At 40.0% G+C, this 12,893-nt stretch overlaps 1 protein-coding gene across 2 annotated transcripts in view; it reads right to left on the bottom strand.

Annotated features, from left to right (window-relative positions):
* Nucleotides 1–709: 709 nt before the first annotated feature.
* CCDC170 (coiled-coil domain containing 170) overlaps nt 710–12,893 on the bottom strand; it is a 71,380-nt gene continuing 59,196 nt past the window's right edge. For both annotated transcript variants that reach the window (XM_081945650.1, XM_081945651.1), the window contains exons 7-11: nt 11,412–11,612; nt 7,240–7,413; nt 6,776–7,018; nt 6,198–6,434; nt 710–1,053 (exon numbers count right to left, since the gene is read on the bottom strand). In XM_081945650.1, coding sequence (XP_081801776.1) covers nt 901–1,053; nt 6,198–6,434; nt 6,776–7,018; nt 7,240–7,413; nt 11,412–11,612 — 1,008 coding nt within the window. In that variant the 3' untranslated portion in view covers nt 710–900. The remainder of the gene's footprint in view (nt 1,054–6,197; nt 6,435–6,775; nt 7,019–7,239; nt 7,414–11,411; nt 11,613–12,893) is intronic.

Below are 12,893 nucleotides of genomic sequence, written 5' to 3'. Positions count from 1 at the left end.
AAATTGCCAACCCACAACTGATGGGGTTGGACTAGAAGACCTCCAAGGTCTCTTCCAACTCTGTTATTATATTCCATTCTAATTTGTGCCAATGTGATATTTCTTCCAAGTAGTATAGTTTCCATATGGAATGTTCCTGCCTAATACTCTTCTTCAGATTTTAGTAATTCTTTAATGTGTTAAAATTGGATGCAATTTTAAAGAACTTTTGTAATATTTAAACCACTTTTGTAAACATATTTTAAAAATGGACTAATATTCTTGGAAACTTCTTATACATGTCACAGACTCAAAACAGGCGTATTTTATATACAGAAAAATTGCAGACATAGGAACATCTGTTTTGTAACTTGTCAATTACTTGCCAATTACTTGTGAAGTGATCTTATCTCTTGTTTTACAAAGCAAGTACATTGACACTTGCTGTAAGCTTGTATCCTAAGAGGATTTGTTGCATCTGGAAAGATCTGTTCACAGGAGATTTTTCCTCCTTCTGCCCTTCCACTCTCAGGAAAGTTTCAATTAGCAATAATCGCACCTCGGATAAACCTCATTGGCTACTATAATGCCACTGTGCAAAGCAGGATAGTTTATGGGACAGAGAGAGGGAGACACTGCTCAATATCAGGCCTCTGTGAGATTCCACTGTTTGATGAGTATGAGAATTTTGTTTCATTTTTGATGCTGAGACCATAAGCTGTTCACTCAATTATACATATATTATTTATTAAGATACTTCATTGGTTCTTCTTATTGTTCTTTTTCCTCAGAGTAGGCAATAGTTTAACTCCAATGAAATGTTAATTTTTGGAACATCCAACCGGACCTCTGCTGTTTTAACTATTATTTGCAGAAAGAAAGGAGGCACTCAGTGGAGAAGTTATGAAAATCCATCTTCTTTCACTGACACTTGAAGCAGGCACAAGGAGAGCAATGATGCTGATGAGAATGGATCAACCCCTCAAGACGAGTTACTATTTCGTAGTCAGCAAGAGCCACGGTGGCGATATTGAGACCCAACATGCGAGAGATAACTCTTCGGAAATCTGCCAGCTGCAAGGGCAAAGGAAAACAAATATGGTAAACTATATGGCATGTCTTCTCCCAAATCAAAATGCTGGTTTACAGCAATCTACATCAGAAACTCCTCTAGATATTCCCATTATCTGAAAAGATGTCAGGAGTGCCTAGCAGATGACTATGGAGCAAAAATAATTATTTTGTTTGTTTCTCGAGAAATTTCTAAATTACAGGAATTTAAGAATAACTAGTGAAACCTAGTCTAAAGAGCTTAGTATGTTTCATAATCAGTGGCTTATTTTTTATCAAAGCTAGGGCCAAAGGTGGTATTCAGCAGGTTCTGACCAGTTCTGGAAAACTGGTAGCGGAAATTTTGAGTAGTTTGGAGAACTGGTAAATACCATCTGGCCCTACTCCCATCCATTCTCTGGCTCCCTAGCCCCAGCTGATCCAGAGGGAATGGGGATTTTGCAGTAACCTTCCCCTGGAGTGGGGAGGGAATGGAGATTTTACAGTATCCTTCCACACCACGCCCACTAAGCCACGTCCACAGAACTGGTAATAAAAAATTTAGAATCCCACCACTGCCTAGGGACCTCTGAAGATGATGCGCTACACAGTCTCTGAGTTTTGCAGGTAGTTCTCAACTTACAACAGTTCATTTAGTGACTGTTCGAAGTTAAAATGGCACTGAAAAAAGTGACTTATGACCATTTTTCACAGTTACAGCCATTGCAGCAAGCCCATGGCCACATGATCGAAATTGAGATGCTTGGCAATTGATCCGTATTTATGATGGTTGTTGTGTCCCAGGGTCACGTGATCACCATTTGCAACCTTTTTATCAGCATGGTCAATGGGGAAGGCCAGATTTATTTAACAACCATCTTACTAACAACTGCAGTGCTTCACTTAACAGCTGTGGCAAGAAAAGTCACAAAATGAGTAAAAATTCACTTAACAACTATCTCACTTAGCAACAGAAATTTCGGGCTCAATTGTGGTCATAAGTCGAGGACTAACTGTAGTTGCTGTTCGCTTGTTTCTATACAATACAATACAATACAATAGCAGAGTTGGAAGGGACCTTGGAGGTCTTCTAGTCCAACCCCCTGCCTAGGCAAGAAACCCTATACTGTTCCAGACAAATAACTAGCCAACATCTTCTTAAAGACTTCCAGTGTTGGGGCATTCACAACTTTTGGAGGCAAGTTGTTCCACTGATAAATTGTTCTAACTGTCAGGAAATTTGTCCTCAGTTCTAAGTTGCTTCTCTCCTTGATTAGTTTCCACCCATTGCTTCTTGTTCTACCCTCAGGTGCCATGGAGAATAGTTTGACTCCTTCTTCTTTGTGGCAGCTCCCGAATATTGGAACACTGCTATCATGTCTCCCCTAGTTCTTCTTTTCATTAAACTAGACATACCCAGTTCCTGCAACCTTCCTTCATATGTTTTAGTCTCCCTAATCTCTTTGTTGCTCTTCTCTGCACTCTTTCTAGAGTCCCCACATCTTTTCTACATCGTGGAGACCAAAACTGAATGTGGTATTCCAAGTGTGGCCTTACCAAGGCATTATAAAGTGGTATTAACACTTCACATGATCTTGATTCTATCCCTCTGTTGATGCAGCCTAGAACTGTGTTGGCTTTTTTGGCAGCTGCTGCACACTGCTGGCTCATATTTAAATGGTTGTCCACTAGGACTCCAAGATCCCTTTTACAGTTACTACTGTTCAGCAAGGTACCACCTATACTGTACCTTTGCATTTCGTTTTTGTTGCCTAAATGTAGAACCTTACTCTTTTCACCACTGAATTTCATTTTATTAGATAGTGCCCAATGTTCAAGTTTGTCAAGATCCTTCTGTATCTTTGGCCTATCTTCTGGAGTGTTGGCTATTCCTGCCAGCTTGGTGTCATCTGCAAATTTGATGAGTTCCCCATTTATTCCCTCATCCAAATCATTGATACCTTCCAGTCAGTGTTGACTTCTGACAACTGCCTGAATTAGTCCTATCAATTTTCTTGGCAAGATTTTGCCCTTGCTTCCTTCTTAGGGCTGAAAGAGAATGATTGGCCCAAGATCACCCAATTGGCTTTGTGCCTAAGCTGGAAGTAGAACTCATAGTTTCCAGGTTTCTACCCTGGTGCTTTAACCATTACATCAAACTGGCTCACATATATATTTGAAAGGTAAAGGTTCCCCTCGCACATATGTGCTAGTCGTTCTTGACTCTAGGAGGCGGTGCTCAACACCATTTCAAAGCCAAAGAGCCAGAGCTGCCCAAAGACATCTCCGTGGTCATGTGGCCGGTATGACTAAACGCCGAAGGTGCACGGAATGCTGTTACCTTCCCACCAAAGGTGGTTCCTATTTATTCTACTTGCATTTTTACATGCTTTCAAACTGCTAAGTTAGCAGAAGCTGGGGCAAGTAATGGGAGCTCACCCATTACATGGTGCTACGGATTCGAATCACTGAACTACAGACCTTTCTGATCAACAAGCTCAGTGTCTTAGCCACTGAGCCACTGCATCCCTTTTATATATATTTACTGACCTGTAAATTATTGTCTCAAAAAATAGCTGCCCAAGAGAATAAAAATTAAAAAAAAACCTAAGTGTTAACATTGCTGAAATCTTTATATTATTATAGTTTGTACTTCAATGTTGGTTTTCAGTTTTATATGCTAAAAAGCAGCCAACATAAATTCAAAAAATCAATCAGTAAATCTGTTGGAACCCTTGTTCGTGACATTTTGTAAAAAAAAACAAAACAACCAACCTGTGGAAGAATATCACCTAAAACTGTGCAGGTGGACGGAGAGGATTGAATTGGGGTGGGTGTGTGCAATAGTGCATGTGTGTGTACAATTTTTGGCACGTTATAAGAAAAAGGTTTACCATCACTGCCCTAAGAGAAACATATTCTCCTTCTCCTGTCTGAAGTTGTGGCGCCCGAGCTTAGATTTAACATCTTCATTAAAGTCAGAGAGACATCAGTTAGATAAATGGATAAATGTTCAATGTAATCTACTTATTAATACAAGAATTATTACAGGAAGAAAGCTGAAAGTAATTGTTTTGTGCCAAACACTGGAGCATATTGTGATTTTTTTTTAGAACAAATCAAAACAGAGGGGAAATTTTCAAGTTCTGTGTAATTTGTATTGCAGTCACATATTTAATATTACACACCTCACTGCATGATCTGAATTAATCTTAAAATACGTTCAGACCTTTGTTTGTGGTTCAGTGTGTTTGAAAGGTCGCATGCCAAATGCTTACAATTATTGTTTGTTCTTTAGTCTTGTGCTATTAAAATAGATGACATTTGATGTAACAGATTGCAATATTTTTGTTTTTGAAAGAAAGGCAAGTTTTGAAAAATTAAGTTCATGTGGTATCATGAAGTAAAACTCTACCTATAAACATTGCAGTTACATTCACACAGATCATCAGATGCGTTTGGGCATTTGGGCATAAGTGGGCATTTGTGCTCAAAGGTCTCATTTGATCATTCTGTATTGTCCCCAGAAACCATTTCTCTTGGGAAAGTATAATGAAGGCACCTATCATAGATCTGTGGGTCCTCCCCTTTAGGATGAAATTTCAAAAACATATTGGAACTAAATTAGATTGTGCCAAATTATAATAACGGCAAAGTAAAGGATTTAAGAGAAAAACCCTCTCCATGCCCTAGGTTTGTTCTTTGGGGTTGGGGTTGTTGTTGTTGTTGTTTTTTTTTGGGGGGGGGGGGCTTAAAATAAAGACTTTTCCAATATAGTCTTGAGAATGTATAGCAGAGGTGCAGAGAGATATACAATGGTGACTCTTTGCCAAAGAACTTCTCAATAATTCATACTTGCACAAGTCTCCAAACAATAAAACACATCTGACCCCATAGCACAAAACTGACCCAGAATAATTGAAACTGTGACTTGTCAATAATCAGTAGTGGGAAAGGCCACTGAACTGCAACTTTTTATTGCTTTGTCTTAATTAAAACTCTTGAAATATGCTCAAAACCCTGTAACATAAACCTGATATTCTACTCACATCTCTCTATCGTACCTTTGTAATGGGAGATTCCCACCTTAGGAAAAGTCTCATGAAGCTCCCAAAACTTTATAGTGACCATCATGGTTTCACTGCAAATTTCGTTAAGCTTCTGGCATGCCAATAAATCCTATGGGTTGCACTAATTCCTTTGGTAATGCAATTACTCATATTCTTTTCAAGGCAATTGTGCATATGGCCTTACTTGTTCCCCAGGTAACTGGTGCCACACACTAGCATACATGTGTAGATGAGATTAGATGAGGTTCTTAGTCTTTATTGCCTATATCCTCTTCCTTGGTCTTTTCAACTGAAAGAGAACTTATAAAATAGCTTCAAAACCCAAACTGGCACGTTTTCTATCAGAATTATTGCAATGTGCTCTATGTGGAGCCGCCCTTGAAGACCGTTTCTTACAGGTGGTGCAGAAGGCAGTGCTGTGAATGGTTATGAACGTGCATGGCACAGTAACACCAACCACTATGATGTATTTGTGAGCTGCTTTGGCCCCAGTTGAGTTTTGGGTCCAATTCAAGATCTTAGCTATTAACCCTAAAGCCCTTCATGGCACAGAGCCATGTTATTTGCAAGGATTACCTGTCTCCAATTATTGCTGCCTATCTCTGACAGGGTAAGCATGCTTTGAAACCTTTCTATCAAACAGGTCCTGCCACATGGAACAGTTATCCCACCAAGATTCAGCTGGCCCCAACCAGTGGTGGGATTCAAATAATTTAACTGATTCTCTGCCCTAATGATGTCTTCCAACAATCAGTTCACCAAACTGCTCAGAAAGTTAACAACCAGTTCTCCCGAAGTGTTGCGAACTGGCTGAATCCCACCACTGGCCTCAACCCTGTCAGTCTTTCATAGGGCATTGAAGAGCCAGTTTGTCCCTCAAGTATTGGATGAAGATAATTGGTGACCTCATCTTCAGGGATATGATTGATATGATGTGATGTGTGACTCACCCTGAATGCAAGGTGTTGTTTTGATTATTCTAGATTATTTATGATTCCTTTTAATAGACCTGCCCTGTGAGAGGACAAATATCTAGATTGATGAATGGATAAAGATGACAAATAACACATACCTCTTATTGGTGATCTTGGCACATACCTGTTTCTCTCTTTTCATGACTTCTTCAAGAGTTGATTTAAGTGCTGTTGCTTCTGTGGTCACAGACTCCAACAAGTGTTTAGCCTTTTCTTTATCTTCCTTTGCTTCACGTTCTCTAACATGTAGCTCAGACTGGACAGAGGTTAATTGCTTCTCAGCTTTAGTCTTCATCTTTTCCAGTTTCTCTTGAGATTTGCTTAGTTCTTCTATGGTTTTGTCTTGCTCCAGTGCTTTGATCTAAACACAAATTCCAAAGAAGAAAACATGGAAGTGGTCTAAGGGAAATATCACATAAGGTGCCAAAAAGCATTTTGCTTTTCCCTGAGCCTCATCCACCCAAATAAGGCTCACTTGCAGGAGGAGCGCAGCACACATTTGAAGTTGGGTCAAGTATGAGCTATCTCCTAAATTTCAGGTTCTTGAAGAAGGCACATTGCTAATCATTTCAAAATTGCTTTCTATTGTGGAGCGATTGAGATGGGCAGGTTAGGCATAGTTATTAGGAAGTTAAATCCGTTCACTTTTATTCATACCCCTCTAAATATGGTTTGAATCACGCTATTAGCTTTATTACCCACCTTCAGTTCGTTCGTGTCAGCAAGCTTAACTTTCAGATCTGTGTGTGTTTCTCTCGCCAAAGAAAGTTCGTTCTGCAATCTGTCTATTTTCTTTTGTAACTTTCTGAGTGTGAGGTTGGCCTCGTCCCTTTCTACTGCCAGGGCTGTGCGCACTTGCTTCTCTTCTTCCAGCTGGACGATCTTCTGACGCAGAAGCTTCACATGCAGTTCTTTGTTCTCAAGTTGCTCTTTCTGAGCTTTTACCTACATTTCCATTTAAAACAAAACAAAACATGTCACCCGTGATAGTAAATATTCATTTATTTATGTGCTCCATTCTTCCTGAAGGGAAAAGTACTTCTTCCCCTCTCTTCACTGTGATGGGATCTGAGTGAGACTTAAGTGAGTACTATCCTATCCCTTAGGATACTATTTAAAAAACGAACCAAGCATTAATACCTCTGCTGTTTAGATATTTTTCCTACCTTTCTCTGCAGGTTTCGGAGCATGATCTTATTGTCAGTCAATGTGTCTCGTTCCAACTTGATCAACTGCTCTGCACGAGCCAGCACTGCATCCAACCTCATGTCAAATCCAACCTCCACTGCTATTCTGTCCAGGTCCATCTTTTCAGAGAGCTGATCCAGAAACTTAAGATACTTTGGAAAGAAAATACGAGGAGAAAGGCATCCAGTTTGCTCAGAACAAAGCTTGCATTCTTAGCCGCTTACAATTGCTTTAACAGAAATAAAGATTTATTAATGCAATAAAAATGTTACATTTTTATTGCTTCGTGTTTTCTTGCCATGCTGCCTTTTACTATTAAAAGGCATATATTTTCAGACATTTGCAAATAATCCAATATGGCTCAAAAGGGTTGCATGTAATCTAACATGTGAAAAATATTTTAATTAATTCATGCTTTCGAGAAGACTTTTATGACCAAGACTAAACCAACACATGTAAGTCTTTTTGATTCTTTTTAATTGCAATAGACTGGACCCAAAAGGATTCTTTTTTCTTTCCTTGCTCATTCTGTCTCATGATTGTCCACGTCTTCAGACCTTAAGAGAGAATACCACCTAATAAAACTGGGGCAGGCAGCCCACCAGAGAATGCCAATATTTAATCTGCACTAAGTACATCATGCAAGCTATGCCATATTGCAAGGGTTTCCCGCCCCCCCTGAAGTTCTGAATACAGATATCACAAGTTTTCCAAACTTGTGTCACCAGCAGGCCTTCCTTTGGCTTCCAATAGATTTCTGGGTACAACTCAAAGTGCTCAAAGTAGCTCATAAAGTCCTTTTTTGCTTAAGCTCCCAATATCTTCAAACAACTTTCTCCCATCAGAACTCATCATCCAGCACATGTATCTCAAGAGAATCTTCTAGTGATGTTTCACTTTCCTGAACTAGGGACAGGAAGGCTGAGACCAAGAGATTGTCTTCCTCAGGGATGGACTTTATTCTGTGGAATAGCTTCCCTCCAGAGGTTAAACCTTTGAGCTTTCCAGAAACTGGTCAGAGCAGAGCTTTTCTGAAGAGCATTTGGCATTGTCTATCTTTTAACTATTCAAATGACATTGTTCTTATATATTGTTGTATTGTTTACATTTTTATGTTGTCAACATCTTGGAATCTTTAAGGATTATGGCAACATACAGGTAGTCCCTGACTTATGACCATATATTGAGAGACCGTTTGGAATTAAAGGGCACAGAATGAATGGACTTACAACTCCTGCTCAGAGTTATAGCCACTGCAGTGCCTCCAAGGTCACACAAACAAAATTTGGTTGCTTGACAATCCACCTTCCCTTATACCCAATTGCAGTAATGCGGCCTCTCTTTCCCTCATCCTGCCCTCTGGATCCCCATAGGCCTTATGCCTGCTTCACACTCCACTGGGTCCTACCACACATCCCCATTCTCATCATAGCTCGGTGACTTAAGTTTTCCATAGATCTCCTTTGCAAAGCAGCCATTCTGTTGCACAGTATTCTAACATGGAGGCCCCATAGTGTTATCCTGGAAGTGGGCACCAATTTGGGAGTGGCCACAATGAAAACAATGAGGAACCACAATCTGGCCATTCCAAAATGGTGCCCACTTCCAGTACAGCACCATGTAGCCTCCATACTGCATAGGAAGTATGAGAGGACATTTTGCCTAAAAAATGGCCAGCACCTGTGCTGCTGTTGCCCTGTCCATTTAAGGCCTCTCCCTAGCTAGAATAGCAACTGTTGGCTATAAAAGCTGAGCAGGGAGGCAACTGGGACTGGAGTATTACTATAATGAGCAATAGCTGGAGGAACAGTAGCTGGAGATGTAGAAGCAATGGGGAAGAGTGGAACAGAAAGCAGTTAGTATCGGCCTATGAATACCAGCCTGTGAGTGCTTGTGTGGGTGTTGTGTAGGACCTGTGTTGTTGGGTTGGATCTCTGGTGTTTTAGAGCCCACTGACTTGGGTCTACATAAAAGAACCCCTAACAGAGATGTTGAGGGGAAGAGGGACCATCTCTTTTTCCTGAATATGATTTTCATTTGAGCATTTTAGTGGGAAACTGGCAAACAATGCTAGAAATCAGCAAAAAACCATTATGACTTGTGGTCATGAGGCTGTTGAATGCCACAACCTGTCATAAAGCTGATCTGCACTACATGCAGTCATGGGGTGGCACCCCCAACTATTTATGTTGGCTGGGGATCTTTATGGGCTATTAAGGCACCCGTTTCATGGTTATTGTAACTTTGAATGTTTGCAAAATGACTGGTTTTTAAGTGAGGACTATCACTTCTTGACTCTATCAAGAAAACTGAATGGACATCTCCAGGAAGTCAGCAGGAACTAAACTTGATGAAAGAAGTACATTAAAAAAATGTTTAAGATACCACAAAAATCTTATGCTCTAAATGGCACAATGGTTGTATCTCTGGAGTTATTCCATTCTCACTTAGCAAACAAATGGAAAATAGTAAAGGTGTTAATGTTTTCTAAAGAACATGAAAAAACAACTCTTTCTAGAGTTGTGCATGCACAGGATGGCATACAGTTTGTGAAGTGTGCATGTGCTCTAATCTTTAAGCTTCCTCTGATGCATAGCATCTATATCAGAGGTGGTATTCAGCAGGTTCTGACCAGTTCTGGAGAACCTGTAGTAGAAATTTTGAGTAGTTCGGAGAACTGGTAAATACCACCTCTGACTGGCCTCGACCCCATCTATTCTCTGCCTCCCAAGTCCCAGCTGATTGGGAGGGAATGGGGATCTTAACAGTATCCTTCTCCTGCCACACCCACCAAGCCATGCCCACAGAACCAGTAGTAACAAATTTTGAATCCCACCACTGATCTATATTCATATGGAAGTAAATGGCTTAAGGCAATTTTTACAACTACCTTGTCTACTGCTGGCACTGTGATATCCTAGGGAAGGAGATAGGATACTGAGCTTCCCATAGAGATTTTTCACTGAGTCAATGCCTACTGGAGAAATGAATGACGAGAGCAATGATTCTTGCCAGATGTATCAAGAGATACAGCATGAATCTTCATTATAGACAAACTTGGGCAATGCATTCAAAACAGGGACATTTCTTTCTAACCTATCACAGTCCCCTTCTGTGAGAAGGACAGAAAAATCTGCCTTTGCTGTTCTCCATTAAGAAGGCATTCAAATATATATTTAATAGGGTTTGAGACAAAAGAGGCAATCTATGCCAAGTTTTTTTGCTAGGGTAAAACTCTTTTATCCATACATTTTATCACCCCAATAAGGATCATTCAACAGAATGAGCAATGAAGCAATTCCGTCACTTTCAGTGGGGTTTATTTGCCTCCAATGACTTAGCACGTCCAAACTGGCCATAAGCTGTGCCACTGTGATCATTATGTGATCATTAAGTAAAGCTAAAGAAGAAAATTTCAGAAAACAGAATCAAGGAAATGTTGACATACTCAAATTTGGAATCAAGTTGATATATTGAAGTTAGGAAAACAAGCCCATATTGCTAAGTAACTAAATAAAAAAGTGACTAAAAGTTTTAAAAAACCTACTAACTGAACAAACATTTTATCTTTTGTAAGGATCCTATGAAACCCATGGAATTTCTTTCAATAATTATAATTATCTGAATAAAACCTAGCTTTGATTCTATTCTTCTCTATCTGGTAAAGAGCTGATTTCTCAGGAACATTTTATTTTCATTTAAAATATATTAAGTTCCCCTGCTATGTTCTCTATAGTCCTGGCAACTTCCAGGAAAATATACTTGGAATACTAATCCCAAAACAGATTGCCTCCTGGGGTCTAGAACTGGCAGTCAGAAATCTTTTAGTAACTTACTTCTACAAGATCCAAAACACCAACACATTTCCTTAGATATTTTCATGGCTTGTTGCTTAACACCCCCCCTAAGACCTCAGTCTTGTCATACTTTTTAATACAGTCTAAGGATTCTGAATGCTTATGTATACATTTTATGTTCAAATCACCACCCTGATCATACTGAAAAATGATTTCGCCAACAAATTTTACTGATGTGAATATGACTGTACCAATCAGACCGTTCATTTACCTTCGATAAAATCACGACCACGTCATTAAATTAAGCTTTCTCTACCTTGCCTTATACCCTTCCTATAAACATAAGATATTACTTGTTGTTTCTCAAGTTTCCAAGCATCTCGCATCACATCTCCAGACACCAGCTCTCCTTCTAGACGCATCAACTGATCATGAAGCATTTCTGATTTATTTTCTGATTTTTTGGCTCTTTGCAAGGCCTCCTGATGCAACATTGTCTGAGTCTCCAGAGTCTCGGTAAGTTTGCTGATTTGGGCTTCAAGCTGGGATACCATCTGGGAAACAAAAGTAAACTCAAATCAGAAATTGAATATGACACTAATCAGTGGTACAAGAAAATCACCAATTATAGAAGGGCAGTAAAAGAATCACTTTCTATTCAACAAACAGGAAACACCTGAACACTTAATCAGAAGGACGTGATCTAGATACCATACAGTAGTGTTCTGACCCCCTCCTCTTGTATACCAAGACACTTCAACACAAAGTCTCTTCAAAGATGTTTATTGACATACAGGTTCCACCTTGGCAGCAATCCAGCCTGTCAAGGTCAAGATAGCACTCTGGGCAGCAATCCAGCTAAAACCTTTAGCAGCAATCCAGCCTGCCAAAGTACGACACAGATCTGAGCTTCTCCAACTCCAATGATCAGTTGATTCCTGCAAAGGGTGTGTCCACAAGCAGTCCCTTTATAGTCTGGAGAGGAGTCTAATGATCAGCAGCTGAGAGCCATTACCTCCTGTAATTGCTCAATTGCTCCTTACGCCGGGTAGCACGTCGGTAACGAGCATCTAATAGCTCACTGCTGATGTCTGACTCACTGTCCTGTGACTCCTCCCCACTGCTCCAAGGCATGACATCAGGAGCCCCCTTCCTTTGGCTTTCACCACTGCTCCATGCCTCAGGCGCCCCCTGGTGGCCAACCAGCCTCTCTGCGCCCTGCTCAGCGTCGGAACCCTTACCAGGGTTTTCCACCTCCTCTTGAGCCGACTCAGAGGACACCTCGCTGTCGGAGTCTGGTGGCAACTCCAACGGCTCCTGCTGGGCCACAACACAGTAGTATAGCATATATGGACTGTGGCTGAATTTGCAAAACTCACTAAGCTACAATTTCTTATCATGTCAATTGAAAAAAAAACTTTATCGACTTGTTGAATTCATATATCACACAAAGCTATAAATTGCAAAAGCTAGAGTCACACAATATGCTAAGCCAATCACAAACAAACCAAAATTAGAGCAACTTGTGAAGCAGACATATTAATATGTACCTTGCAAATTTGAATAAATATTCTGCTAATCTAAATGGGTCAATACATACTCACTTAAAGTTTATTCATAAATAATGCTATAAACCTGCCAGATTACCACTGTTACCAACACAAGAATATTTACAGGTATACCAGAATCTGATATTAATTTAAACATTGAACAACATTGTTTTAATTTCTATTCAATCATGTCTGATTTTTGGAGAATGCCTGCACAAGTCCCCACACTTTTCTTGGCAAGATTTGGGAAGAGGTTTTCCATTGCTTCTTTCCTAGGACTGAGAG

The sequence above is a fragment of the Natrix helvetica genome, assembly GCF_964273705.1.
Source record: "Natrix helvetica genome assembly, chromosome: 2".
NCBI lineage: Eukaryota > Metazoa > Chordata > Lepidosauria > Squamata > Natricidae > Natrix > Natrix helvetica.
Note: the sequence above shows the minus strand (reverse complement) of the source record. Positions and strands in the feature narration are given on the sequence as shown.